Source organism: Colobus angolensis, unplaced genomic scaffold (assembly GCF_000951035.1).
Source record: "Colobus angolensis palliatus isolate OR3802 unplaced genomic scaffold, Cang.pa_1.0 Scaffold16, whole genome shotgun sequence".
NCBI lineage: Eukaryota > Metazoa > Chordata > Mammalia > Primates > Cercopithecidae > Colobus > Colobus angolensis.
The window spans coordinates 432169-460104 of NW_012114710.1; the positions used below are offsets into that span (position 1 = coordinate 432169).

The 27936-nt window shown below is 41.9% G+C and overlaps 1 protein-coding gene across 3 annotated transcripts in view; it reads right to left on the reverse strand.

The window, feature by feature from the left end:
* Positions 1-422: 422 nt before the first annotated feature.
* Positions 423-27936, reverse strand: part of SDC2 (syndecan 2) — a 119821-nt gene continuing 92307 nt past the window's right edge. For 2 of the 3 annotated variants that reach the window (XM_011936995.1, XM_011936994.1), the window contains 4 exons: positions 18050-18161; positions 9180-9313; positions 3699-3834; positions 423-2777 (listed from right to left, as the gene is read on the reverse strand). In XM_011936995.1, the coding sequence (XP_011792385.1) occupies positions 2614-2777; positions 3699-3834; positions 9180-9313; positions 18050-18134 (519 nt within the window). In that variant the 5' untranslated portion in view covers positions 18135-18161 and the 3' untranslated portion in view covers positions 423-2613. Of the gene's footprint in view, positions 2778-3698; positions 3835-9179; positions 9314-18049; positions 18162-26963; positions 27027-27936 lie in introns of those variants that run through there. The other variant, XM_011936996.1, reaches the window with a different exon arrangement.

A 27936-nucleotide genomic window follows, 5' to 3' on the forward strand; every position in this document is an offset into this window, starting at 1 on the left:
AACGTTTGATGTGAAACTATCAATCCTTAAGAGATGGCAATTTTTATAATCTTGTTCACTTTTATTAAACAGGCCCTAACCTGACATTCAGGTACTACGCGCCCACCTGCAGCCAAACATGAAAAACAAAAATGAACCCCAAGTGCTTCCTATTCCCCCTATGGGCTGAAAACGGGACAGTGTGAATATTTCAAGTCTCTCGAACACAAAGCCGTATTCACTCAAGGGAAATCATTTACATGTGGTTAAGGAAACAGGAAATTTTCACATTGGCTTTAATATTTACATTTTACCAAAATTTTCCTGAACTCAGTAATCATTACTAACACTTTTTATAGTATTATTTACTGCATCTTAAAAATTAAAAAAACTAAGCGGAAAGTGTACAGCTGAAGAAAACTGGATGTCACTCTATACAATGATTTACTTTTGGCATGACAGACTTTATTTTGGCACTTTCACAAATATTTTGCTTTACAGCAGTGACAAAATATTTGCCAGAAATTTTTCTTTTCCTGGCACGGATATTCCAAGCAGTTGTTATTCTATGAATTGAATTTCACTCTGCTTTGCACTGTTAGAGGTATAACCGTTCCTACCCTCTGTAATTGAGGGACACTGCGTGGCTTTAGAAAGCACTGTTTCCTTTTAGTCACTCTGAAGTGAATTGATTCTGTACGTGATGGGGCAGGAATTTGAGAATTAATTAAGGCCATTAAGGATTTAAGTAAACACTGTTCCAAGTGTTGCTTAAAAAATGTTTCTAATGAATTCTGTGGCAATTCCAGGGAATGCTCTCAAAATGAAGTATTCATACTTCATTAAAAGTAAATTGTATGTTGGAAAAGTTGCTTTTTTTGCGGTCTTCCTACTTGGACGGCTCACAGTTTGAAACAAAATTAATGGTAAAATAGAAAAAGGAAATGTTTAGTACAGAAAGTACCAGCCAGGGTACCCTCATACCTCCATCTCCTTCCCCAGGCATCACTCTTTCCAGCCACTCAATCCTAAAGCAGTGAGGCCCTCATTTTAACACACAGAGCCTCCTTGCCTACCTTCCTTCCCTGTAACGTGAGTTATTGCAGTCCGTTTATTAGTTCTTCAGTTAAGCTTCAGTAGACACTTGGAGCACAGTTGCAAAGGTAAATCAATCTATAGGCCTAAGCCTTAGATACCAACATCAGGAAAGCTCCCTTCAGATCTTTGGAATTTAGAGTCTTAGAAGTTATTTGCAAAAGCAGGCATCTGTCTTAATATTGCCATCAGCTATTCAATAAAGGTTGCAAACTTCGAAATTCCCTGGCAGCCTTCCAATATCTCTACCTAGACACACACAGGATAATACATTCAGATTTCCTCTGGCCAATTCAGTAATAAACAGTCTCATCGACAGGCTCTTTGGTCTTGATTTACAGACACTGTGGAACACTCAGAAATCAAACCCACGTCATCCTTGAGAGCAGACGGCCGTTAGCAAAGGGGAGATGTACATTTGATCAAAAATGTACAAAATTTATAACAGTGACATTTTCAATATTAGGCCACATGATTTATTCAGTAGTTTTTATATTCCCAAATTACAATTTATGTCTATTCATAAGACTACAAAAGTTACCATTAGAATTGTCTGTGCTTATAAAATACCAACTTTTTTTTAAACTGTTATATATACTCATTAACACCAGTCTGCAACAAGTTACATAGAATCAGAGGCACTTCAAAGGCTTAAAAAGACGTGTACAACTTAAATGCATTTTTAAGAACAAAAACTTATTTTTCTTTAAACCTCTACTCGTACCTTCAAATTGCAAGAAATTAACAAATACAGTGGCCAAAGGAATCTGCAGCAACTTCTTAAAATACTGTTAGCATCTTTGGGTTTGCTGAGGCTTGTCAGTAACTTACATCAAATCCTCCCAAAAGAAGATCTGATTAGATAGACATGACTAAACAGTTTTGTAGTAATAATCCAATTTTACACATTAATTTGCTGTTGCAAATCTGCCCAAAGCTACAGGTAATGAAAAATAAAGCAAGTGTAAAATGGATAGTCTGACACTTAAAAATTTATACAAAGTGGAAGTTAAAGTTTACATATTTGAAAATCACATATACACTAAATTACCATTATCTGAATTTTCCAAAGACAAATTGCACCATGACAGCTACAAAAGGCATAGGGTTTGGTTTTAAGGGCACAAGAAGGGAGGGCAGAGGAGAGGAGGGCGACAACAGATAAATTAACAAAGTAAGACCAACTTGGTAAGGTCAATCTGAGACATGCTGACACAAATGAAACAGCTTTCATCTTTGAGTCATAGGAAAAAGACAATCATTTTGTATTTGCGCATAAAAGTTTAAACCAATTCCATGAACATCGAGGGTTTTCATAATATTTTGCCACTGCTATTCACAGAACACTGCAGATGTTAAATTTTATGTTGTTCTAAAGAAATACATGAAATGTTTTAAATACAATGGGATTTTATCATTAAAGTGCCAGAATGGCTCTTTAATGAAAAAAACAAAAAACAAAGATCTTCATTATTCTATGCAAAAGCTTTATTTTGAAAAGTTCAGTGATCTCATAAATAGAGACACTAAGTTGGAGTTTTAAGCATAAAACTCCTTAGTAGGTGCCTTCTGGTAAGCAGCACTGGATGGTTTGCGTTCTCCAAGGTCATAGCTTCCTTCATCCTTCTTTCTCATGCGATACACCAACAGCAGGATAAGAAAAATTGCAAAGAGAAAGCCAATAACTCCACCAGCAATGACAGCTGAAACAATCAAAAGGAAGATGACTTGAGAAGAGATTCAAGGGTTGCAGACATTAGCTTTATTGTCAAGCCCAATCTACTTACACTTATATAAAAGGCTTAATTTGAAAACCTCAATTAAAGAAAAAAAAAAAACTGGAATCAATGAAGCAACCTGGTAACTATGCAAATCTCAAACTCCTCAGGAAGGTACAGTAATTTCTTTGGTTAGTGTTAACAATACCACCCAAAAACCTCAATAAGAAAAATCTGGCCTTGATCTTAACTCATTCCATACTTGAAAACTACTTTTGTCTTTTCAGAACTCACATTTCATATTCTAATTTTCTAATTGCTTTTTTCAACACAAAACATAGTGTAATTGACTTAAAATTTTAAAGAGTATATATGAAAAATGCATGCAAATGTATTTCTATTCTTGGACTTGAGACTATCAAATGTTCCTAAATCTTGAAAATTTTCCCCTTTAAAATATGTGCACTTCCATCCAATTAAGTTAAAACAGAAATAACGTTCTTAACACCTTGGGCAGTACATATGTGAACTGCCTTCCCCCTAAAGAACTTTTCCTTCTCTTTATTTTGAAATGTGGAACACCTTCGAGCAAGACTGATGGATCTTCACACTCTGCCATCTCTCTACATCCAGTTGTTCTGCATCAATTCAGATGTCAACTTTCCCTCTTTTAGGCTACACTCCCATCCCCTGCATGATGGCTGGTGAAGGGGTAGGTTGAGGGAGCTGGTGGACAATAAAGACAATGTTTGCTTAGCCTCTTGCTTCTCGCTGTAGAAGCAAGCATCCACAAGACTGCTTTCAGCAGAAAGGTGACAGCAAGCTTTGCTGCACTTTTGAATATCACTTAGACTAACAGAAGCCTATGCAGGCACCCTCCCACCTGACACCCACCAGGATACTCACCTGCTAGGACTTCTGTCCGTTTAAACAGACTGTCCGAGTGTTTCTCAGTATACACATTTGTATCCTCTTCAGATGGGTCCATTTTCCTTTCTGAGTCAGAGAGGTGAACTTTCTCTTTCTCAGTTTCTTCAGGTGACTGGTATGGGAAACAGGGAAAGAGTACACTGATTTAAGAAAATGTGCTGGAAAGAAGAAATAATGAGTATATTCCAAAATTCCTTTTTTTTTTTTTCCAAAGAATGAGTTTAGGAAATAGTTGGAATAATCACTTGTGTGATGTTTATAGCAATGGGTGAGTGTCATGATGGACCCATGTAGTTCATGGTTTTGCATAACACCCATCTCATGATCAGGCAGGTCAGAGAGCTAGTGAGTTCATAATAATCCTAAGGACATGGTAAGGTTGATTTAGTGGACATTTCCTAAGATCTCTACTTTCTCACCACTCTTCTAACTTCGGGCTACCATCTTCCTCCGACTGCTCTAACCCAACAGCACTGCCCCAGTTCTCCTTACTCCTTCACTTCTCAACTATACAGGGCACGATGACAACAGCTCCCTTTCAGATATTCTCTCACGCCTGACTGGGCTTTTCCTGTCCCCATTCTGCGGGGAGCAACCCCCAAGCCTTACTCCTAATGCTTCCCCCTAGTCATATCACCTTCAGCAAACCCTGGACCAGGACTTCCGTGGACTTGAGTTGTGCAAGTAGCTCCTCCCTGATCATATCATACTTCTTTTCTCCACCTAGATTTCCTGACTCGTCTAATGAACGACACTCACAGGGTCTCAGACACTGCACAACGCTCAAGTAGAAATCTACGGGAATACCTCTCACAGCCGCCATCTCTAGTCAGCATTATTCCCAACAAGTCAGCAGCCTGCAGGACATTAACTGTTGGCTGTACCACCTTTAACTCTACTCGTCAAGTCTAAGTAGTAATTAATTCACTGCTGAATCAGATCAGCCTCTTTTTCTATTCCCATTAATGGCGCTGTATTTTGGGGTGTTCCCAAGTTATCTATTTCGACGCATTTCTTATCATATGTTATCCATGTCACAGCACTGTCAATTGGCCTCCATCTTGCTCTCATATTAACTTCCTCCCTTGGGGTCCCATTTCCACAGCTTTGTTAAGGTGGCCAGCACATCACAGCCCAGCTCCCATCCTGCATCGACCTCAGAACTGCACGTGTTGGGTAGCTTCCAGTCCTCACCCAATCCACCACTTACTCCCAGTAGAAAACCCTGTGAGGCCATTTCCACCACCTCTTCATCATCAAAAATGATTCTTAACATCTGTGCTGTGGTTCAGTGGTCCCCAATCTTTCCATGAAAAAAATACAGGCCTCCTACCAGAGGTTCCATTTCAACTGGTCTGACTTCAGGTCACCATCTCCCTCTGACTGCTCCAATCCAACAGCACTGTCCCAATTCTCCTTACTCCTTCACTTCTGAGCTATACAGGGCACTATGTAGCTGGCATTGATTTTTATTGCTATTTAAGTTCTCCAGACAATTCTATAGTTTAAGAACCAGTGGGTTAGAGAAGTCCCATTCAAAGGAGTTGTTCATTCTCTAACAGTCTGAAGTTCTTGTCAGCCAACATCACTGATGAAAACACTGTCAACTTCATTGAGGTTTAAAGACTAAATGTGGCTGGGTAGGGAGCCCGAGGTGAGAGGATCATTCGAGACCAACCTGGGCAACATGCTCAGACCTTGTCTCTACAAAAACATTTTTTAAATTAGCCAGGCATGGTGCTGTGTACCTGTGGAGGATCTCTTGATCTCAGGAGTTGGAGGCTGGGGTGAGCTATAATTGTGCCACTGCATTCTAGCCTGAGTGACAGAGTGAGACCCTGTCTCAAAAAAAAAAAAAAAAAAAGACTGCAGACAATAATCCTCAGCTCTACTACTCTTCATAAGTTCCTGAGAGCTTCTTACCATCTTCATTAGGATCCACAGAGTCTAACATACCATGGCTCAGCAAAGCAACTGATTGCTTTCTGAAGGCTAGAGTTCATCCAAAATGGCAGCCTGCTAGTTAAGTCTAGAGGCTTAAAGAGTGTAAGAAGAAAAGACCTCACCTTCTTGGGCTGTGCAAGTAGCTCCTGTGGGACCCTGATCACATCATACTTCTTTTCTGCACCTTAAGGCCACCCTCATTGCTAGGAAGGACCATAAGCTAGACCAGGTGGATCCATTTGTACTCTAGGGTATGTAAGATCAGTAGGTCCCTGTCTCAGTGAGCAGAACGCTAGGCTTCCACTGAAGGTGGTACGTAATAAAGTACAATAAAGAGTAATTGTCGTTCTCAAGTTGCAAGAAACTCTGTACTATCTAAACCTCAACCTGCTATGCTTTACAAAAAGCAGAGGCCATAGAAAAATGTTCCTTTCACTGGTACACAATATGCACTGAAAAGGTCACGGTCCTCTCTATTACTATGAGAGAAGAAAATATGATAGGCCTTCCCAGGCCTTCGGGTACCAAAGTAAAGCAGAAGAGAGCAGCTCATTGGCAGTATTTTTCCTGAATTTTTTCTATTCTTCTCATGAAAAGCCCATCATTAACTGGCTGCCTGGTGGAAGGACGGACAACAGATCAGAGAATGGATTATCTGGGTTCTAGTCTAGAAACCTTTTCACTGCTCATTAGTACTGCTTTACTATCACAGGTTAGAAAAGGGAAGAGAAATCTCAAATAGGTGAATACTCAGGTTTGTGACTAAGGAGAGAGGTAAACAAGTTCTGGTGAGAAATGAAATGGACATAAGTGGTCACTGTAATATGAGAGACTGAGTTTAATTTATCCATATCCATATCATCTTTGTTCCATTATTATTACAAATCATATGGCTTCACCATGGGATTTTTGAGTCCCTAAAGTCATTTAAGAGAGTTGATCTTTTCAGTTTCCTCTGACTCAGCTTCTGATCTGGCAGGCTGAACAAAGCGTGCAATTCAGGGATCTGAGAGTATGGGGACTGAAGGGCTCCACATAACTGGAGCTGCCCTGCAGCTGGAGGTGCACAAGCCTTAAGCGGCTCTGGGTGGAAAATTCATTTTTTAAGTCAAAATGTTTTATTGTATGGAAGCAGAGGCTTGACTAAGAAGAAACCATTTTGTAATATGGAACTAATCTGAAATACCTTAACTCTTGTCTGAATATATGTGCAAAATCAATCTGCAAAAAGGCAGCAGGGATGATTAAATGAGGTCAAGTAAAGATCTGCCACATCCATGTCTGGTTGTTTGGATGCCATGGAAATGGAACAGAAGTAAAAGCTTATGAGTGATGCTCTGCTCAAACAAATAATGAAATTCCTTTTTTTTGCATTTTAGTCACTTAAATTTATAACAAACTAGAGAGGATATCTGTAACAGTGACATTAATGACACTGTGAGACCGATTCAAAAGCAAAATCTACACTAATGGTATCCTAGAGGCAATGTTCAATTCGGCTGTACCACATAAAGACCAAAATAAAAAATTTAATTATTATTCATGATCAATATTATCATTACCAGTGCTGCGAACAGTGTTTGACACATAATGAATAGCACTCAATACATCTCCCATAAATGGATGAATTTTTATTATTACTATATTGAACACAAATGATAGTAAGAATATAAATGTATTAAAATAGTTTGGGCTCCTTAATTTTTAAGTTCACCTGCCAAAGTTCTATATTTTTTATCTCGATCTGATACAATTACTTCCTTAAAACCAATTTTTAAAAACTTAAATTAGTGGTCAATTCATTGTTGTTAACAAACCAGAACTCTATGTCAAATTAAGTCTTGCTTAGGAAACAACTCTCTATCGCTACAAGCCAAAACTCACCCAGGAGAGTTTCTTCCCTCAAGCTAGTGAGTCCTAATTGTCTCTGACTTCAACAGATTTAGTCAAGAGAAGTGGTCAAATAAAAATGTGGTAAGAGCAAAATGCATATTTAGTAGATAGTAGATAACTGTGCCACACACACTTTGAGGCATTCAGTCATCCTACCACCAACTGCACCTACACTTTTCATTTCTCCCTTTCTTTTTTTGTTTCATTCACTCAACTGATACATTGATACAGTAGCTTCTATGCAGGGATCCAGCATACGCCAGGTGAGTCGCTTTCAGTTCTCATAGGGCTCTCTCCCTGCCTTCCTACCGCCTGGCCTGTGAAGTCTATCACTAACAGTAATTGCCTCTTCTTGGTCCTACAGAGAGCACTTCAGTTTGGACAGGGCTGGCTTCCTGGCTATTCCACATCTGCGGAAACCCATCCAGCTGTGCCATTCACCATTCCAGTCACATGCACTGGGAGGATGGAGGAAGAGGAGGAAGAACAAAGGTACTCTGGGGCAAGGGTAAGAAAAGCCCACATGCATTCCTGCCTGAAGAAGGGATGATTCCTACTCTAAGGAAGGCCTGTCGCCACCTTCATCCAACAGCCTTCCATATCCATATCCTGTCTGCTGCTAAAGCTTGGCAGCATCTCATTTCTAATCAACAGATGGGTGAGCTCCAAAAGGGGATGCTTGTGCTTCTGAGTTTTCGTAAGCCGTATGTTACCCCTGCACTGACTGCAAAGTCTACCACTACAGTTATTACACATGCTCATTTGGTGAACTGGCTTGGTCTCTTCTGCTCCACCAAATTCAGTTAATGCTTACAGAATGGTGACTATGTCTCAGGTGCCATGCTACATGCACTCACATTTCACCTTCTTCACAGCCCATAGGAAATGCGTTCAGAAGCTAAGAAACGTGACTGGATCCAGGATGTGAAACGTAGGTCTTTGCCAGACTTATATATGCATGTTCTAACTTCAGTGGGTTACCTGTTAGTGGACGGTCAGCTAACTACAATATTAACGAGGTCAAAATCACAAGCTCCAAGTTTTCATTAGCTGGTCACTTTACTCAGGTCTAATACCAAAGTTCTTATTCTGAATAAATCAGCTCTCAAAATGAATATATACAGATGTACTCAAGTTCATCAACATCGAGAGAGGATTACATACTACTGAGGACAGGCCTAAGCAGACTGAGAAATGACTTAGTGAGACTAGGACCATCTTAAGATGTGACCTGGAGTCTTCTAATTACGTAACCTACAAACCAGGAAACCAAAGAAACAGGGCTTTACTTCTTAACTGGGCTTCAGATGTTCCATAAGAAGGAGGGCCATGTGAAAAACAGCTGTATATAATTTGAGCCAGGATGACAGAAATTATACGTGGGTAAATGCCAAAGTAATCAAAAAGCATAAGGAAGAGCCGTTTATAACACCAACATTAAGACCATTTGTCCTTATACAATTTTAAGTGGGGCCTTTTAAAAGAACTGTTGTGTACATAGTTCATGATGGGCAGCTCCAAAAAAGAAGAAAATAATAAAAAAGGGACTCTGTGTACAGTCAGTAAAGTGGAGCATTTATAATAACCTGTTAATGCAATGCAATGGAAAATAGAACACACCTTTGTCTGAGCAGGTATCTTGCTCTGTATATTCAGCGTCGTGGTTTCCACTTTTGGAGCAGCACTAGTGAACGGTATCTTTGGAAGTGGTCGAGATGTTGTCAGCTCTGGACTCTCTACATCCTCATCAGCTCCTGGAAAAGTAAGTGAAGATGAACTGAGCATGGCAAGTATGACACAGATGTCTCCATTATCAGGCATTGTTGCCTGAGGTTGACACTGACAGAATCACGTTCTTTCAAAATGCTGGCTCCTTAAAACTTCAGCACAAAGCTTCCTGTGGTCTTCACCACTATGAAGAAGTGATTTCAAAGGTGTCTGTGGGTAGCCTAGCAGGTTCTTCCTTAATATTATTATCCTCAACACTCAAGCAGCAGTTCTTTCACTTGCATGTTCCTTCTCTCCCTGTTTGACAAGATTTTTTCCCATCTACACTGAAACATGTCCCAAATATCAATAAAACAGGCTGGGCGTGGTGGCTCACACCTGTAATTTCAGCACTTTGGAAGGCGGAGGAGAGCGGATCACGAGGTCAGGAGATCAAGACCAGCTTGGCCTACCTGGTGAGACCCCCGTCTCTACTAAAAATTCAAAAATTTAGCTGGGCACGGTGGCGCACGCCTGTAATCCCAGCTACTCAAGGGGCTGAGGCAGGAGAATCGCTTGAACCCGGGAGGCGGAGGTTGCAGTGTGCAGAGGTCATGCCACTGCACTCCAGCCTGGGTGACAGGGTGAGACTCTGTCTCAAAAGAAAAAAAAAACTCACAACAAAACAAAATACAAAACAGGAAAACTCTCCTATGGCTGACTCTTTATTTCACGTGAGTTCCTGCCCACTCTCCTGGGTTTTTGTTTCTTTTTTTTTTTTTTTTTTGAGACGGAGTCTCGCCCTGTCACCAGGCTCGATAGAGTGCAGTGGTACAATCTCGGCTCACTGCAACTTCTGCCTCCCAGGTTCAAACGGTTCTCCTGCCTCAGTCTCCCGAGTAGCTGGGACTACAGGTACATGCTATCACACTCAGTTAATTTTTTGTATTTTTAGAGAGACAGGGTTTCACCATGTTGGCCAGGATGGTCTCAATCTCTTGACCTTGTGATCCACCTGCTTCAACTTCCCAAAGTTCTGGGATTACAGGTGTAAGCCACCATGCCTGGCTCTCTCCTGGTTTCACAGGCAGATTTTTTCCATTGGGGGTGGATACTCACTAGCTCTCATCCTCACCATCTTCTCCACTCTGCATTCTACTCCCTCCAGGAGCATTTTCCCTGTCATCACTATTAATACTGTTTTGTTAAGGTCACCAGTATCCACAGCACCCAATGGCACTTCTCAGACTCACCTTCCTCTAGTAGAACTTCCTAGCACTACTGCACATTGTCAACTGCCATCTGCTTCCTGACAAATCCTATTTCTTTGGGTTCCTACAAGTTCTTGGCTTCCCCCTCAGCTCTCTGGCTATTCTAAGTCTCCTTTGCTGGTTTATCCTCCTCTACCTGAACATCAAATATCAAAGAGTATCTGAAGGTCTGTCCCTAGGCCTCTTCTTACTCTATACTTTCTCCCTCATCCATGTGCACAATGTCAATAAATGTCAATAAATGAGCTAAGCACAGATGATACCTAAATTTACATCATCGGCTTTTACCACCCCTCTCAAAGTCAGACTCATATCCAGTGGCCTTCCTGGCATTGTCACTTGAATGACTCAAAGGTACAACACACCTCTGAACATGTCCAAACCAGAACTTATGGTCCCTATGTCTTCTCCCCGTGTGACCTTGCAGTGACTGAAACCCTCTGTTCCTACACACCAAAATTCTGACTTCCTCTTCCTTACCTTGTTTTTGAATCCATTACCCAGTCCTATCAATCTTATCTTATTATCCTTCCACTCTTAACACCTTTCTACAGTTCCAGAGCCACCACTGCAATCCAAGCCACTATGACCTTTCCATGAACCACTGTACCTGCCTTCTCCCTAATAGGCCCCTGAGTGCCTAACACAGTGTCTAAGACGTAACGAGCTCTGATCTGGTATTTGTTCAACAAGTGACTTTCTACCTGAGCATGATTTTTGTTTGTTGTTGTTGTCTTTTCACTAGAATAGCGTTTGAGAATTTCTGACATTCAAATACAAATTCCTTTTAAGTTGATCATTTGTCAAATTTGTAACAACTCAAACAAACTCCAACTCTGTAACTCAAACTAACGAGGCTTCCTCAAACAATGAATGACAAATACCTCTAAATTCCTCAAACAAAAGAAAATGGGTATTTTCCACAGAATCGTATCAATGCAATAAGCAGGTGGGAAAACAACAGGTAACATGCTGGAAATACGTGCAATGATTATGGTTCATTTCTTTCATTTTCTTTCCTTGCTCTGTCACCCAGGCCAGAGTGCAGGGGTGCGATCATGGCTCACTGTGGCTTCAAACTTGTGGGCTCAAGCAATGCTCTCACCTCAGCCTCCTGAGGAGCTGGAACTAAATATATGTGCCACTGTGCCCAGCTAATATTAAAAAAAAATTATTACTTTTTTTTTTTTTTGTAGAGACGGGGTCTCAACTATGTTGCCAGGTTGGTCTCAAACTCCTGAGCTCAAGGGATCCTCCTGCCTGGGTCTCCCAAAGTGTTGAGATTTTAGGTATGAGGCACTGTGCCTGGCTCCTGGCTGGTTCATTTGTTAATTAATCAACTGTCTCCTTTAATTTCAAAACATATATATTCATTACTATACAGAAGATATGGCAGGGCATGTTGGAATAAATACAGGGTTTGGTATTAAAAAAGCAAACAAACCTAGTATTGGTTCTGGCATTTATTAGCTCTGTACTCTTAGGCAAGCAATACTTGAGTCTTGGTTTCTTCATCTGTAAAATGGGGCTAATAATAACTAACCCATGAAGGTACATATACATCACAAATACGTATCTCACAGACACGATACATATTTAAAGCATTCTACATAAACTGTTATGTAAATAGAGGTCATTAATAATGATGGGTCCAGAAATATAATGCTGTTTTATCAGCTGACCTAATTATCTATCAACATTTTATATATAATATGCTTAATTCATTCCTATAATGAATCATTTTCTTACAAAGAATAAAATTTCAATGAGAAATGAAAAATTTCAACCTAGGGCTTTTAAAGAACCCCTTGTTTCACAGAAATTACCAAGATGAGTCATAAATCTAGAAGAGGGATGAATCTGTATAAGGGAAGAGATTTGTAAAATAGTAAATCCCCCTTAAGCTGGTACTTTCAAAGTTAGAGACAGGGCCAGGCACAGTGACTCACGCCTGTAATCCCAGCACTTTGGGAGGCCAAGGCCAGCAGATCATGAGGTCAGGAGATGAAGACTATCCTGGCTAACACGGTGAAACCCCATCTCTACTAAAAATACAAAGAATTAGCCAGGTGTGGTGGCGGGCACCTATAGTCCCAGCTATGGGAGGCTGAGGCAGGATAATTGCTTGAACCCGGGAGGAGGAGGTTGCAGTGAGTTGGGATCCCACCAGTGCACTCCAGCCTGGGGGACAGAGTGAAGCTCTGTCTCAAAAAAAAAAAAAAAAAAAAAAAAAGGTAGAGACACACGGGCAATCTGCCTCAGATGGCTCTTCTGCTTTCGGTATCTTTATTAAAAACATTAACTCTTTTGTTTGAACCAGAAATCTGGGAGCCCCACTGAATACCACCTCCTTCAGGTCCCACTGTTCTCCCTGTCTGAAGTAGACTACTCCAAGGCCATTTCCACCTGGGAAACTCCAGATCACACTATCAAGTACAGCAACAATATCACTCCCTCTCTGAAGCCTTCCTTGATCTCTCCATCAGGGTACTGTTTCCGTCTCTATATTCCTATGCTCACTCTCTTATTTTTTTTTTTTTGGTTATTTTTTATTTATTTTCAGAAGAAATTTCGCTTGTTGCCCAGAATGGAGTGCAATGGCGCAATCACAGCTCACTACAACCTCTGCCTCCCGGGTTCAAGTGATTCTCCTGACTCAGCCTCCCAAGTAGCTGGGATTATAGGCATGCGCCACCACACCTGGCTGATTTTTATATTTTTGGTAGAGATGGGGTTTTGCAATGTCAGGCTGGTCTCGAACTCCTGACCTCAAGTGATCCACCCACCTCAGCCTCCCAAAGTGCTGGGAATACAGGCGTGACCCACCACACCCAGCTTTATTTTTTTTAAAACATTTTCTTTAACTTATGGTATGAATGTGTCTCCCCAAAATCCATTAGATTAAAACCTAATCTCCAATGCAACAGTATTAAGAAGAGAGACTTTAGGAGGTGAGCAGGTCATGGCAGCAGGGCCCTCATGGAATGGAATTAGTGCCCTTTTGAAAGAGGCTTGAGGGACACTGTCCCCTCTGCCATGTGAGAATGCAGCAAGAAGGCACCACCTAAAGAGTAGAGAGAAAGCCCTCGCCAGACAGCAAATCTGCTGTGCCTTGATCTTTCACTTCCCAGCCTCCAGAACTGAGACCAATAAATTTATAAATTACTCAAAGTATTTTGCTATAGCAACCTGAACGGACTACGACAACTTACAAAAATCATACTTTTTCAAATACATTTGCAAGTATGAATTTGGAAACACAGAAATACATAAAGGAATAAATACAGTTATCCTATCACCAGTGAAAACATTGTTAGATTTTATTTACTGAAGTGTCCCTAGAACCTAGAATGGTGCCTGTTCCCCCGTGTACTGAGTGATCAAGAAATACTTCCTCAATGAATGAACACCCTCTGTGTCTTCTCACCTTCTAAATGAGCTTTTCATTTTTGACATGACAGTCCCACACTCTAAGAACTCTTGTGTCTCAGAACGTTCCTGTTTTATAGTATCCTGCTTTTGTGCCACTGTTCGAACATCTGCTTTTCTCTCTGAATTTACTACGTTTTTCTGTAAATTTTCTTCTTCCTGGAAGTGGCTGTCCTCTCCCAATTTGGGGGTTTCTCTTTCTCTCATGCTACGAGTTTTTCCTAAATGTCTCGGGAGCCTTGGTTGCCTGTTTATATTGAAGAGGCAAACACTGAAAAGTGGACTAGAAGCTTTGAGCACACAGGAGAGGTGTGTCAAATGTGGGCATCATCCCCTTGACTGAAATTTTTCACTTCTCATTGCAGTTTTATTATTTGTAATATAGAGCTGTATGTTTCACTGGAGAGCTCCCATGCCACTCTCTTTGAATTGGTCCAGCTTCCCAGAGGGGAGCCTCTCAGTCCCCTTCCCAGAGGGTAAAAGGACAGACTGCCAGTGTTCTGAAAACTGACTGGGAGAAGACAAGACAACTGGAGATCACACCACATTAAATTATTCTTAATCTAAGAACTTCTTCTCTCTGTTTTACATGAGGTACCCCAGCCCCATCTGTTCCTGAAATACCCCCGGGTCCTGTTTTATCCTCTCCAGATAATGAATCCCCAGGTTTCCCTCTGAGGTCAGGAAACATGAGCCCCTTTGCTGCATGACAGAGGAAAGGAATCAGGGGATCTACTTGCTTCTTAAATAGACTTCCAGCCAATCATCCTGAGTTGAACACCACTCTCACCCTCCACTGAATGCCACCGATTCCTGGATCCCAAGAGAGTAAGTCTGCCGTGTTAACTGGGTTGCTTCTTAGCTCTCCCCACTGCTAACGAACTCGGCCTTCTGAAGCCTGCCAAGTCTGTCCCCACTAGCTCATCTTCTTCCCAGCTTTCAAAACTTCATGGCTTTTGTTCCCTTTACTGTTTTGCTTGTCCTTATCAGTTCATGCCCAATTCTTTTATTGTCAATTTAGTTGCACACTGACAGGTAGTAGTGTTCAATCTGCCATCGTTAACCAAAGGTCTATATTTTAACTCTTACATTTTTGTTACACAGCCCTTTCCTATATTATGTCACCCCTCACCGGGTATCACAATGATTATTTCTCATGTTTGTATTTCTTTCCTTAGACTCTTGGTCCCCTACAGACAGAGACCAAGTCTTTCTTATCTCTGTGCCCCAAGAGCATGGCACAGTGTGTGGCACACAGCAAATGCCTATGAAGGGCTTCCTGCTTGCTAATGCCCATACTTGAGCCCACATATAGAATGTAGTCCCATCTCCTTGCCCAGGAACTCCCCTCTGGGCCTTCAGTCATCTCTTCCAATCCACTTGCTTTTCTACCGGATGGTTGGATGGTAGAAGGGACAGATGGTACACTGGTCAAACCCCGGGGTATTTTTAAGCTGGAACCAGGTAATTCTAGAAGGGGTTTATGACACAAGGAGGCAGCACAGCAAAGGAATGAGAGAAAACACACTCTCACGCCCAACTCCCTCACTTTCTCACTATCCCAGCTCCACTACCTTCTAACAGTGTGACCTGAGGCAAGTGAATCTCTCTGTGCCTCAGGTTTTCTTGTGGGAATAATGGAAATACTAATCGAATCTATCCTTTCAGAGATGTTATAGGGGTTAGAGCCGTTCCTGACACACAGTTAAGAGCCTCACATGCTGAAAAACACCACTCCCAGTTCAGTGTAATATGGTCTCCAAAGTTAAGAAGGAAGTTCTTTCATTTCTTCACAGCAGTGATCTGCCTAAGGCTAGCGCCACAGCACAAGCAGTGCGGGCCCATGTTTAAGCCTCAGCTTGATCCAACTCATCAGTGGGTTCAGGATTTCAAATGACCCACCCTAACTCTCTTTTACTTGGATGGGCCTCTGTAGAGGTTGGCAAAGTTATTTTGTTGATTTGCGAAGATTGTCCTTAAGTTTAATTTAAAGAAAACTTACTTTAAGCCTACTGTTTTCTTCAAATTAAACTTAAGGTCAACCTTAGCGAATCAGCAAAATGACTTCGCCAACCTGTACACCCACCTAACAACTCTTGGATTCTAAGATCTGTGAAGTAGGAACAAAAAAGGTCCATAGTTATTATTTCCTGGGACATATTGAAGATGACAGTTACAAAGCACTTTTAAGGTGCTAAAAAAAAGAGGTGCCATGAGTGAAAGATATTTATAGAGTTGTGGGCTATGAAGAACAACTCTTTTCACACTCATTCTGCGTGTGTGATATATATCACTCTCCCAAGAAAAACTAGTTATTTTTACATTAAGATTGCATTGTAAGCTCATTGTTACTAGGTCAGCAACCACCTCTCTTGTCTTTCTCAGACTTTCTGCTTTTCAACTTAAAACATTCACTCTTACATGGCTAGATTTCTACCAAAGACACAACTGATTTTAATTTGTTCTGGGTAGCCCAGCTCAATCTGATCGCAAAAGTTATACTGAACACAGATGTCTAACCATCTGTTGAATCTGTTATAAAAACCCTAAAGCAAAAAAGGTCTGGATAAGTCTTACCTACCATGCTGCTGACCACAAATTTCTGACTTGACTATTAATTAAGTATGTGGAAAGCTCTTCCTTTTTTTGAGCTTCTTGGGGGTTGATATAACTTTGCTATGTCCCCACCCAAATCTCATCTTAAACTGTAGTTCCCATAATCCCCACATGTTATGGGAGGGAGCTGGTGGGAGATCACTGACTCATGGGAGCAGTTACCCTCATGCTGTTCTCATGACAGTTGTGAGTTCTCACTACATCTGATGGTTTCATAAGGGGCTTATCCCCTCTTCGCTCATACTTCTTCTCTCTGCTGCCACCATGTGAAGACGTACATGTTTGTTTCTCCTTCTGTCATGACTGTAAGTTTCCTGAGACCTCCCCAGACAGGCTGAACTATGAGTCAATTAAACCTCTTTTCTTTTATAAATTACCCAGTCCCTGTGTTGTTAGCAGGGTGAGAATGAACTCATACAGGGGCCATACCGAGAACAGGGGAAACATTCATCGATTATGGTAGATTGCAAATGTGACCAGAATCCCTTAATCCTCCTTGTACATAAATAGCCTCTGCAAATGTGACTTCATGAATCCTTTCACTAAGAGGTAGAGTCTGTTCTGGCCTTCTGACTCGCTTCAAACAGTAACATGTAGTAAAAGTGATGCTGAGCCAAGTTCTAAGGCCTGGCTGCAAGAGGCTTTGCACACTTCTACTTGCTGTTCCTGTGAAAAAATGGCTTGCCTACTAGAGAATGAGAGACCACACGAACTGGACCCAAGTCTGCTCAGCTGCCCCAGAGACATGAGTACCCAAAAGCTACATACCTAATCTAAAGCTGTACACTCAACCGGCAGCTGACCACTGACATGTGAGGGAGCCCAGCCCGCCCAGCCTACATCACCAACCTACAGAATAATGAGTTAAATGAATGACTGTTACTTTAAGCCACCAAGTTTTGGGGTGGTTTATTATATAGCCTAATATTCTAAGGAATCTGAGGATGTCAGTACATAATCATTTTACTTGACTGCTGCATTTTCCTCCTACAATACCCTAGGAATAAAAAAGTGTAACTCTTGGTCTCATCTACAATTTTTAACATAGGGTAGGTGGGTTTATGAAACCAGTGTTTGAGGGATTTCTTGAAGGGTGGTTTCCATGACATCACTCTGAAAGTCTGAATAAGATTAAAAGCTAATGTTGACAGAGCACTATGTGCCAAGTCCCCAAATCTAAGAGCTTTAGATGTGTCAACTCCCTTTTAATCCTCACAATTCTATGGTAAGGACCATTGTTACTTTCCATTTTATAAAGGAGGAAACTGAGGCTTAGCAAATAAATTCTCAAGATCTCACAGCGTAAGTGGCAGAGAGAGCTAGAATCAGCATCCAGGCCCTTTGATTCCAAAGACCATGCCCTTAACCACTGTGCATCCCGCCTGTCTCCTTGAAGTAAGCGCAGTAAAATGTGTGTGCGTGCATGCCTGGAGAATGAGGTCCAGTGTTTAGAAGCAGCCACCTTACCCGAGCCAGATGCAGAAGCATAGTCATCGTCATCAATAGGATACACTCCTGAAGCTTCTTCAATGGAGCTGTTGTCAAGGTACATGTCTTTATCAGATGTCAGCTCTGCTCTCTGAGAAAGGAAAGACAAGGGAGTCAGGAAAATGAGAGATTAAGAAACACACTTGTGTATTTGATTGTTCAGGTACATACCGCAGTGACCACCCCCTCCCACTCCCATGGTCCTCTGAATCCACATCTCTGGCCACAGTTTTCCTCAGGCACCCTGACAACTTACAGCAATTTGAGGGGTGAGCACGGATTAATGCCTGCAAGGGAAACCTATACAGCTTAAACCAGTAGAATAAAAACAGTTCAGAGATCTAAACTCCTATCTTGGGCTTATTTTGTCGTATTCCACTAAACTTACCTGACTTTCAGCCATCCCAATGCTAGTTATAAGCCATCTTGGGCATTCTCTTTGTCACTCCCTTACTGGAAAGGGAACGAAACACTTAGGACTTTCTTGGGGATGCAAAGGTATTTTGGCTTAGCTTAGGCTAAATAATCACCCAGGGATCCATCAAATCCTACCAGTGCTTGCAGGCCTGGCAATGCTCAGAACTTCACTGCTATAGATGAGAGATCCCCAGTCACATGGGTCCTCAGGCCATGCAGGCCTTTCTACCCCAGCCCAGACCTGTGCTGAGGCCAGGCACAGTGCCCGGGGAGGAGCAGTGCCTGTGAGGCTCACCCGACAGGGAGAAAGCCCACTGCACGCCTGCTTCTAGGGCTCATGGGCTTAGCAGAGCCTTAATGACAAATACAGATAAACCCACACGAGCATTCTTTTTCTGTTACTGGCAACTGGTAATAGCAAATCACACGCTTAATATGGAGAGGGATCAGTCACTAAGTATACCAGTTCCACAGCTTCTTAACTCTTCAGTAAGAGTTTAGTATTAAAATTCAACCTAATCCTGTCAAAAGAAGAAATTGCATGAACTGGAGACAGAGTAGAGGTATAAGACTTTAAAAAATGGTTTTAGTAAATTGATATTTTACTACCATTATCTCACAAAAGCCCAGAAAAAAAAAAAATAAAGCAGACAGGCAGCTTTTAAACAACTCTTGTTTGGAAACAGGCAACATTCATTATTGTTGTATTTTAAAAATCATATAGAATGTTTGTTCTTAACAGAAATTAGAAAATAATGTTTCCCTTACTACACTGGCTTTTATCACATTTAATCTTAAAGCTTTCTCTTCTAGCAGTCCCCACGACTGGAACCTTCTTAAGAGGACAGGTCCAGCGCTCTGCAACAGTACCACTTTATTTTCTCAGGTTTCAGCGGTTGGCTAGCAAGGCTAAAGTATTTTAAACCTGAGCCCACATTCTCCACCAGGCCTCAGTGCCAACTGACAGCAAAGTATGGGAATCTTTTTTGTTTGAGCTATCACACTGGTGGATTCTGAGAACTGAAACCTTAGGGACTGGTGTTCTAGTGGCCTGGACCACCCGAGCCAAGAGTGTGCTGCAACTTTTCTACTAGAATGGTCAGAGCTTAACTCTGCAATCTGACACCACCCTGTGTTACACTGGTTTCCAAGGCTATCACCATTCCAGATTGTAATTCCCAAAGCTTGTGAACTGTGTCAGGAGCCCTGTGTTCTACAGCTCTGTCATCAACTGCCTCCTCTTAGGTTCTCAGTTCCTTTAAAGGCAAGGCTTCCCTCCCCCAGTCACAGTGCCTAGCATATAGTAGGTGCTCAGCAAACACTGCTTGGGTTGAACCACTTTTTGTGCTCCCATGAAAAAGCCATTCTTAGTCCTGCTTGTCTTAAACTTTGTCCCATTTACTTCCCCTGGAGAACCTCCTGGTTTCTTCTCTCAAATCCTGTCTACTATGAAACAGGCTGTGACTTCTCCACTCCTTATACAACTCCTAATTAGAAAGTACTATTTTAGGCCAGGCGCGGTGGCTCAAGCTTGTAATCCCAGCACTTTGGGAGGCTGAGATGGGCGGGTCACGAGGTCAGGAGTTCGAGACCATCCTGGCTAACACCGTGAAACCCCATCTCCACTAAAAAATACAAAAAAAAGCTAGCCAGGCGAGGTGGCTGGCGCCTGTAGTCCCAGCTACTGGGGAGGCTGAGGCAGGAGAATGGCGTAAACCCGGGAGGCGGAGCTTGCAGTGAGCTGAGATCCTGCCACTGCACTCCAGCCCGGGCGACAGAGCGAGACTCCGTCTCAAAAAAAAAAAAAAAAAGAAAAAGAAAGTACCATTTTAGGATTTTGTAGCCTATGAAACAGTTTAAGACATAAACCCTCACTGTTACTTTTCATTGTGTCATGTATATTTTTCTTGCCCCTCAGCAGAGTACAACTCATTGAAGGCAGGTTTTGAATGACCTGTGTGTGTTCTCTGTCCCTCTCAAAATGCATGGACACAAAATAAATATTTGACTGAGATTACTTAAATCAAATTGGCCTTGGACTGAGGTTTCAGAGTTACATGTCACAAGACCTCCAGGATCCTTGTAGTTTAAAATCTCTCCATTTTAAGCCTAGGAGACCATCTGCCCCAAAACTCCCATAGCTTGCATTGCATCTATTTAAGTAACCTAGAGTCTTAAAAGTAAGCAAAATATTCCCTTTCCATATTAGAAACTTGCTTCCCTTTTCTTAACATTGAATGACTTTCATTTTCCTCTTGGCTCTGTCAGTGAAGTTTGATGTGGCAAGGAGAATACTGAGATACTTAATCCCTATGTGTAAATTGAATTTCAATTCACTAGACGACCCAGTTGTCTGGACTAACACATCTGTCACGCTACCAGGCAGATGGGCCAAAAATGTCTCCCAGAGAATTCTAGCCACCTCACCGTTCAACCACACTGGCAGCCTGACAAGCCAACTGACTTCCTGGGACAGCCGTCAGGCCTGTATTTCAACCAGACTTGGGGTGGAAGTCAGGGTGCGTCTAGAGAAGCTGGCTTGCCATCAGCCACTCAGTTACTTGGGGTCTACCGGGCTCCAGGGTGGTCTCTGGGCTGACCAGATGTTTAATGTGCTTAAAGGTAGCCAAAAGTGTGTTTCTCTGTGGTCCAGGGTGGTGAAAATAATTCTGACATCAAAGTTCTCTCCCACTCTGATTTCAGGAGCACCAAGAACACAGGAGAAATTACCAGTATCTTTCCATAAAGTCCAATTTAATATAAAGCAGGGCCCTTTTCACTCTGTAGCAGATAATGAATACCTCGATTGTCTTTCCCTTTAAAAAGTAAAAAATAAAAACCCCTGCGTTCATGACAAATTCCTTTTATGAAGACTCCACGCTCTGTTCTGAAAGTGTTTCTGGAATGAACATGCCTAGGACGGGAAGTGATTTATGCACCAATATTCCCTTGGGACAAGAAGACAAGCATCTCCTCAAGGCCATGAAAAGGGGTGATTCAAAACTATCGATTTTACACCTGGCAAAATGTGGTCTGCTTCACTGAGGAGAAAACCTCGGGACATACTCTGCACACACTCCCTTACTCAATGGGACCCTGACGCTGGACAAAAGCAACTGGAAGGAAACGCACAGAAGCACAGAAGTCCAGAGCTGCAGCCTGGCTGTAGGGTGTCATAACGAGGCTGTTTAATTTGGGACTGACCATCGCTGTGAGGCAGTGCCAATACTGTTGGCTAACAGGGTCCAGAGTACGAGCTGGGAGAAAAACAAAGCTGGTCTTTCAGACCTTTCCCTTTTGGCTGATGCAAGATGTGAATACAGGAGAGCAAAGGGAAGCTGTGGAAAGCAACAAGGTACAACCAAGAGGAAAATGTGCAGCAGACAGACAGAGGGTTCTGCGTAATGCCACGTTCAGCCAGGGAAACTGAAGCACTCCACTGCCTCCACAGATGAAATTCCCAGAGGAGAACGCACATCCAATTCAGTTGTGTAAACCCACAATGCCGAGAAGGAAGGCAAGATACATACTTGTCTCCTATCTCCACCCCTTTGCCTCTGGCCCCCACAGCTATGGCTAACTCATCATGTTGGGCCTGGACCTGGACTAAGGCCTCCTGACCTGGTCACTGCCCGCGTCTGTGCCTTTGAAGCCATTCTATGCAGAGAAACTGTTCTGGAACCCAAACATCATCGTATCACTCTCCTGCCTTTATTGGCTCCCTGCCACATAGAAGATGACATAAAAACTCCTTAGGCACCAATACAAAAACACCAAGAAGAGATCTGGTGACACCAATTTCCTTCATATTATACCCTTAAGAGGAAATAAACTCCTTTACGATGGAAAATTGAGGAAAGCGATGGTGATCTAGGCCTTCCACATTTGATGATAAAAATTTAGACTTTAATAAAATGATTCAGCCCAAACTTATATGGTAGTTGTAACAAAAATGACAAGAACAAGCATTAATTCAATACACAAAAGATCAAGTGTCCTGGAGTCTTGATTTAGTCAGAAACATCACAAACCTGTCCATTTTCTCAGCAAAGATAATTTGTAGGATAGTAACTGAACAAATCTATTTGTTTGATTTTTCTCATGTAGATTTCTCAACCTACACTGAACAAATACCATGTTTCAAACTGCCAGTGTGGAAATCTGTTATTTAGAAATTCAAGGCCTTGCTTGAAAAACACAATGCCTTACCCACTAAGCAGAGGTCCTCCACATGCTTTCAACCAGTGCGACCAACACCGTGGTCAAAATAATTCAAGCTCAAATTAGTAAATGTCAAACTTACTTTATGGTTTTAACTCGGGTTAACAACGAAAGCAGAGGGTAGAAAACTTAATTATGGACAACTCAGACGCCCAGACCCAACTTTCAGAAAATTAGCCTTTGAACATAAAAATAAAATATCCATGTGGCCTAATAATAATACATTTCCGTGTCACATCACAGACAACAAACACCTAGATGATGCCTCTGTTTTACGGTAAAGGCACATCCAACCCCAATTACGATTCAAATGTATATTAACTTTTATGATGATTACAAAGTGCCAAAAAGGCTACAACTGTGGCTTATCTTTCCATAGGTGACTCAGTAAACTATTTTATTACTAGCAACACACATTGTAAAGGAAATAATAATTAGCTAAAAATTTCTTTCACCTACACAGTCACTCAGAGATGATATACCTGTCCTTAGGCTAAACTTGCCAATTCTGGCTTATGTCCACCCCAAAGGAACATATAATTTTAGAGCTTGACTGGACACTATAGTCACCAAGATTACTGATTTATTTCAAAAATGAAGAAACAGAACACCAGAGTGGCAAAATAGCTCAAAAGTCCTCCGATTCAGCTGGTGGCCAAACTGGAGCCTAAAGCTCTTGACACCTAAGTGTGGGCTCCTTCTGCTGCACTGTAATGCCCCACAACATAAGTGACACCAGACCATTCAGCCTCGGGTTCAAAAGGATTAGCTGAGGCTGTTAGGTGTTTATTATGTGCCAGACATTTTGTGCTTAGCATTTTATAAGCATTGGCTCATCTAATCATCTCAACAATCTCCAGGGCCTACCCAGTAGACTGCTGCCTCAAGTCACACAGCCCGAGAAGTAGGGACTTCGGACCTCAAATTGTGTGTCACTGAGCGTGTTCAACATGCTGGCTACCTCGTCCCTCCCATTTCCTGTGATTCACACATAATAATAATAAAGGACTGGGGAAGAACCACAATAAGGAGCAGTGTTGAACTTGGCTTAATCCAGCATTTTCAAACTTCGATCATGGAAATTCTCCCTCCAGAATACCGATTTAACATCTTTCAGAACTAGCATTCTTGACATCACAGATGGGGAAAAAAACTGCACTGAGAGTTCTGAGTTCTGGCTTAACAGTTACTTCTCTGCCTAATGCCCCTCAAATTTCCTACATGGAAGATGCCTGGAGCCATGTACACCAATAAAGCAGGTGCTCCATGCAAACTAAACATGTAACAGAAGGAAAGGGCCCTTTGTTTACTGTGGGAAAAAGATATTCTTGTCCTTGAATATGTTAGATATGGCTGACTTACAAGCATACACTGTTGTCTTTACTAGCACTTATTTTAAGCGTTTGTTTACAGAGAACTATCTAGTATGTAGCAATTTCCTAGGCTTACCTTATTATCCTGTATATACATACAAACCACCCATGGAAAAAACCCAAAATCAAGAGTGAGGTCACACATGAAAGAAAATTCTTAACTCCCCCTACATAAGAAATTCTTAAGAAAGGTCTTTAGGCTGGGCGCAGTGGCTCACACCTAAAACCTCAGCACTTTGGGAGGCCAAGGCAGGCAGATCACCTAAGGTCAGGAGTTTGAGACCATCCTGGCCAAGACAGTGAAACCCCATCTCGACCTAAAATACAAAATATTAGCCAGGCATGGTAGCAGGTGCCTGTTATCCCAGCTACTTGGGAAGCTGAGGCAGGAGAATTGCTTGAACCCAGGAGACAGAGGTTGCAGTGAGCCGAGATTGCGCCACAGCCCTCTAGCCTAGGTGACAGAGCCAGACTCCATCTCGAAAACAAAAAAGAAAAAAAAGAAGGGTCTTTAGTTCCAAACTGCTTCAAACATCTTAAATAGTTCTTAATTCATTATACAGAAAGCTAAAGTCTCTTTAAGAAACACTTCAACATCCCTTCCAGAGTGGGAATGAATTTAAATGATTTACTCATGCATATTAGGAAAACAAACCCAAAGCCGAAAAAATAATCAGGTTACATGAAGGTAGAGCCATGTAAGTCAGCCATATCTAACATATTCAAGGACAACAGTATCTTTTTCCCACAGTAAACAACGGGTCCTTTCCTTCTGTTACATGTTTAGTTTGCATGGAGCACCTGCTTGTTAGAAACGGTGTTACTAAAAATTAATGAATATCAATTGGTGTACGTGGCTCCTGGCATCTTCCATGTAGCTTCACATTTGAGTGGAAAGTGGGAGGCACAAGGATGACTGGGCTAGTCATAAAGACGTCAAGTCATAGGCAACTTTGGAGAAATTCCTCTAGTTCCATGAAGCTTCTGAAATGACCCAAGGTCTGGGAGGTGACAGAATTCCTACTGTAATTATTCACAGCCCTTGAAGTCTGAACCACTCACTTGGAATGTGCCACTGATGTTGGCTGCTCCTGTCGGATGCCTCTTACAGACTGGGGCTCTTCTCACACCACGGAGAAAGTAAATTCCTTGAAGACACCCAAGACCCAGGCCTGAACCTGATGCTTTGTGCGTCCTCTCCCTTGACTGCCATTGTGTTCTAGGAACCAACATATGGTAAAGGCTCAACAGAGAGGAGAAGAAGTCCTTTTTTCTAAGGGGCTCAATCCAAGCTTTACGCCATTTGGTGAAAGGAAATAACCAGGCCCTTTAAAGAAATTACCTGGTTACCCCCAACTGGGAAAAACAGATCAATGTTCTCTTACATGGTCTATTTTTTAAAAAGCTGGAATTCGGCCTTATTCTGTGAGGGGAACTGCCAGAAAAGGTAAATGTGACCTTGGAAGAAACCTTGGGCTCATGAAGAAGGTCTCCAATGAGCCAGGCATGGCTCTGGTCTTTGGAAAACATTTACATGGCTGAAAAGTGTATTAAAAAGTAACACCAAGTTAGGGTACTTAACTGTAGAAATTTTCCTCTTTGTTTAAAAAAAGAACTAAACTTGGTTCAGAGCAGTTAGATTTCCTAAGCCAATGAAGCTCCAAATAAAATCTCTGTTTCGTAAAATGCTCAGTGCAATAATCAGTATTAACCTCCCCCACCCCGCCCCCCCAAAAAACTCTTGCCAGAGGATTACTTGGCACATTTAAATTTGTAGTCATGATTCAATATAATCAATATCATTCTGAGAAAGAGGCCTTGCTATATGTACACTGGGGCATCTGGTGCTGTAAAATGATTTTTCTTCCTACAGTGTTTGTTTATTGATTCTACAGAACAGTACCTGGCGCAATAAGTGGTTTGTTGGGTAAATTTAAAACAGCATCTCAGATATGATGATCCAGAAAGATCTCATATGCTTTTTTTTTTTTTTTTTTTGAGACGGAGTCTCGCTCTGTCGCCCAGGCTGGCGTGCAGTGGCCGGATCTCAGCTCACTGCAAGCTCCGTCTCCCGGGTTCACGCCATTCTCCTGCCTCAGCCTCCCGAGTAGCTGGGACTACAGGCGCCCGCCATCTCGCCCGGCTAGTTTTTTGTATTTTAGTAGAGACGGGGTTTCACTGTGTTAGCCAGGATGGTCTCGATCTCCTGACCTTGTGATCCGCCCGTCTCGGCCTCCCAAAGTGCTGGGATTACAGGCTTGAGCCACCGCGCCCGGCCCATATGCTTATTTAACTGAATGATGTCCCCTTCCCCTGTCCCCAAGCATCACGACACATAAAACAGGATGCACCCACCCCCATCCTTCTCACTTCTCTTCAATCTAAAGCTTGGTAACAATGCGCAGCCCTGGGTACACACACTCGCTGAGTCTATGCTCACCTCCCAGTCATCACATCACTGGCATATCATTCTACAAACTCATGTCATCCAAACCCCTCAGGTGTTCCAAGCCATCATCTCATGATGAACCCTTAACTGAATAAAACCAGCTAAAAGGAATCTAAACCTTTGCACCCAAACTCTTGACACATTTCATACTTTTTAACCAAAATAATTACAGAGATAGCTAATTAAAAGCCAAATATCCCACCTGGAGAAAATAGTCACATTATGCCCTTTTGTTGCTTTTGAATTTCAAAACACTTGCAATACAAAATCCCATGAATACGTTTTTTAAAAACATGCTTCATGAAACTGGTGTACTGCTTACACTAAAAACAAATAAACAAACAAGAAATCTTCCTCCTCAGCCACAAGGATAAAAGGCAACTGGGGGAAAAAGCAAAACAAAAGCAAAGCAGAACACACTGACAATCCTTACTTCTGTTTGTGGTGATGGGTTCAGATTCCTGATCCAGAGAGAGAAGGGAAGCAACCTTTGTCTTGAATTAAATTTTCTGGCAACAACAGTAGGGATGTATGAGGCAATGTATACTAAAGCAACGCCTGGGACTTTGAGTGGGATTATGTTGAATATGCATGACACACAAAAGGAAAATGTTCATGACTTACAGATGTGCTCTGCATTGAGCTTTCTTCCTTTTTTGGAATATCAAATAGAGGGAAGCAAGAGGTTTGCAGCCATGTTATTATAGGCATCGCCGCCTCTCCCCCTCCCAAACTAGAATATTCCAGTATTTATTTTGCTATCCATATGACCACAGTTTAGACTAGAGTAAAAATAGAAGCTGTGTGAGCCTAACCTGAAAAGCTCCAAGTGCTGGAGAGGGTCAGCATTAATAAATTCTAACTGAAGTAATGAGATTCTGTTTCCTGGTGGAGTTTGGCAAGGGAAGGGGGGAAAAAGATATTTGGAATTTATTTCGTATTCAGAAGTGTTTTGTAAAAACTACCATAATGGAACAGAGTCCAAGTCAAGCACAGGAAGCCAACAGGCTCTGGTTTAGATTTAATAATTCACTTTAAGGGTTTTTCAACTGCTACAATTCTAGGCCCCAAGGCATAACCACATATATTCTCCTCCCTATACAGGGGCTGACAAAATGCCTCAGAAAGCTTATAGGACAGAAAAATGAGAAAGACCTTGGGGCAAAGGGCAGACCACACCTTTCCAGGCTTCAGCTCAGGTTGAAGAAAGCATCTGAGTTCTGAGACTTGCCACAGTTAATGGATAGAATTTCCAAGCAAGCCTGCGTTTCAGAGGTCTGAGCTAGAACTGAGTCTGAATGTCAATAGGAATATGGAACACACTGCTGCTGGCCTGTAAAAAGAAGCCTTGACTATTTAAAAGATGCCAAGTAACAGAAATTGGCACAGACACTTTGGAAATCACA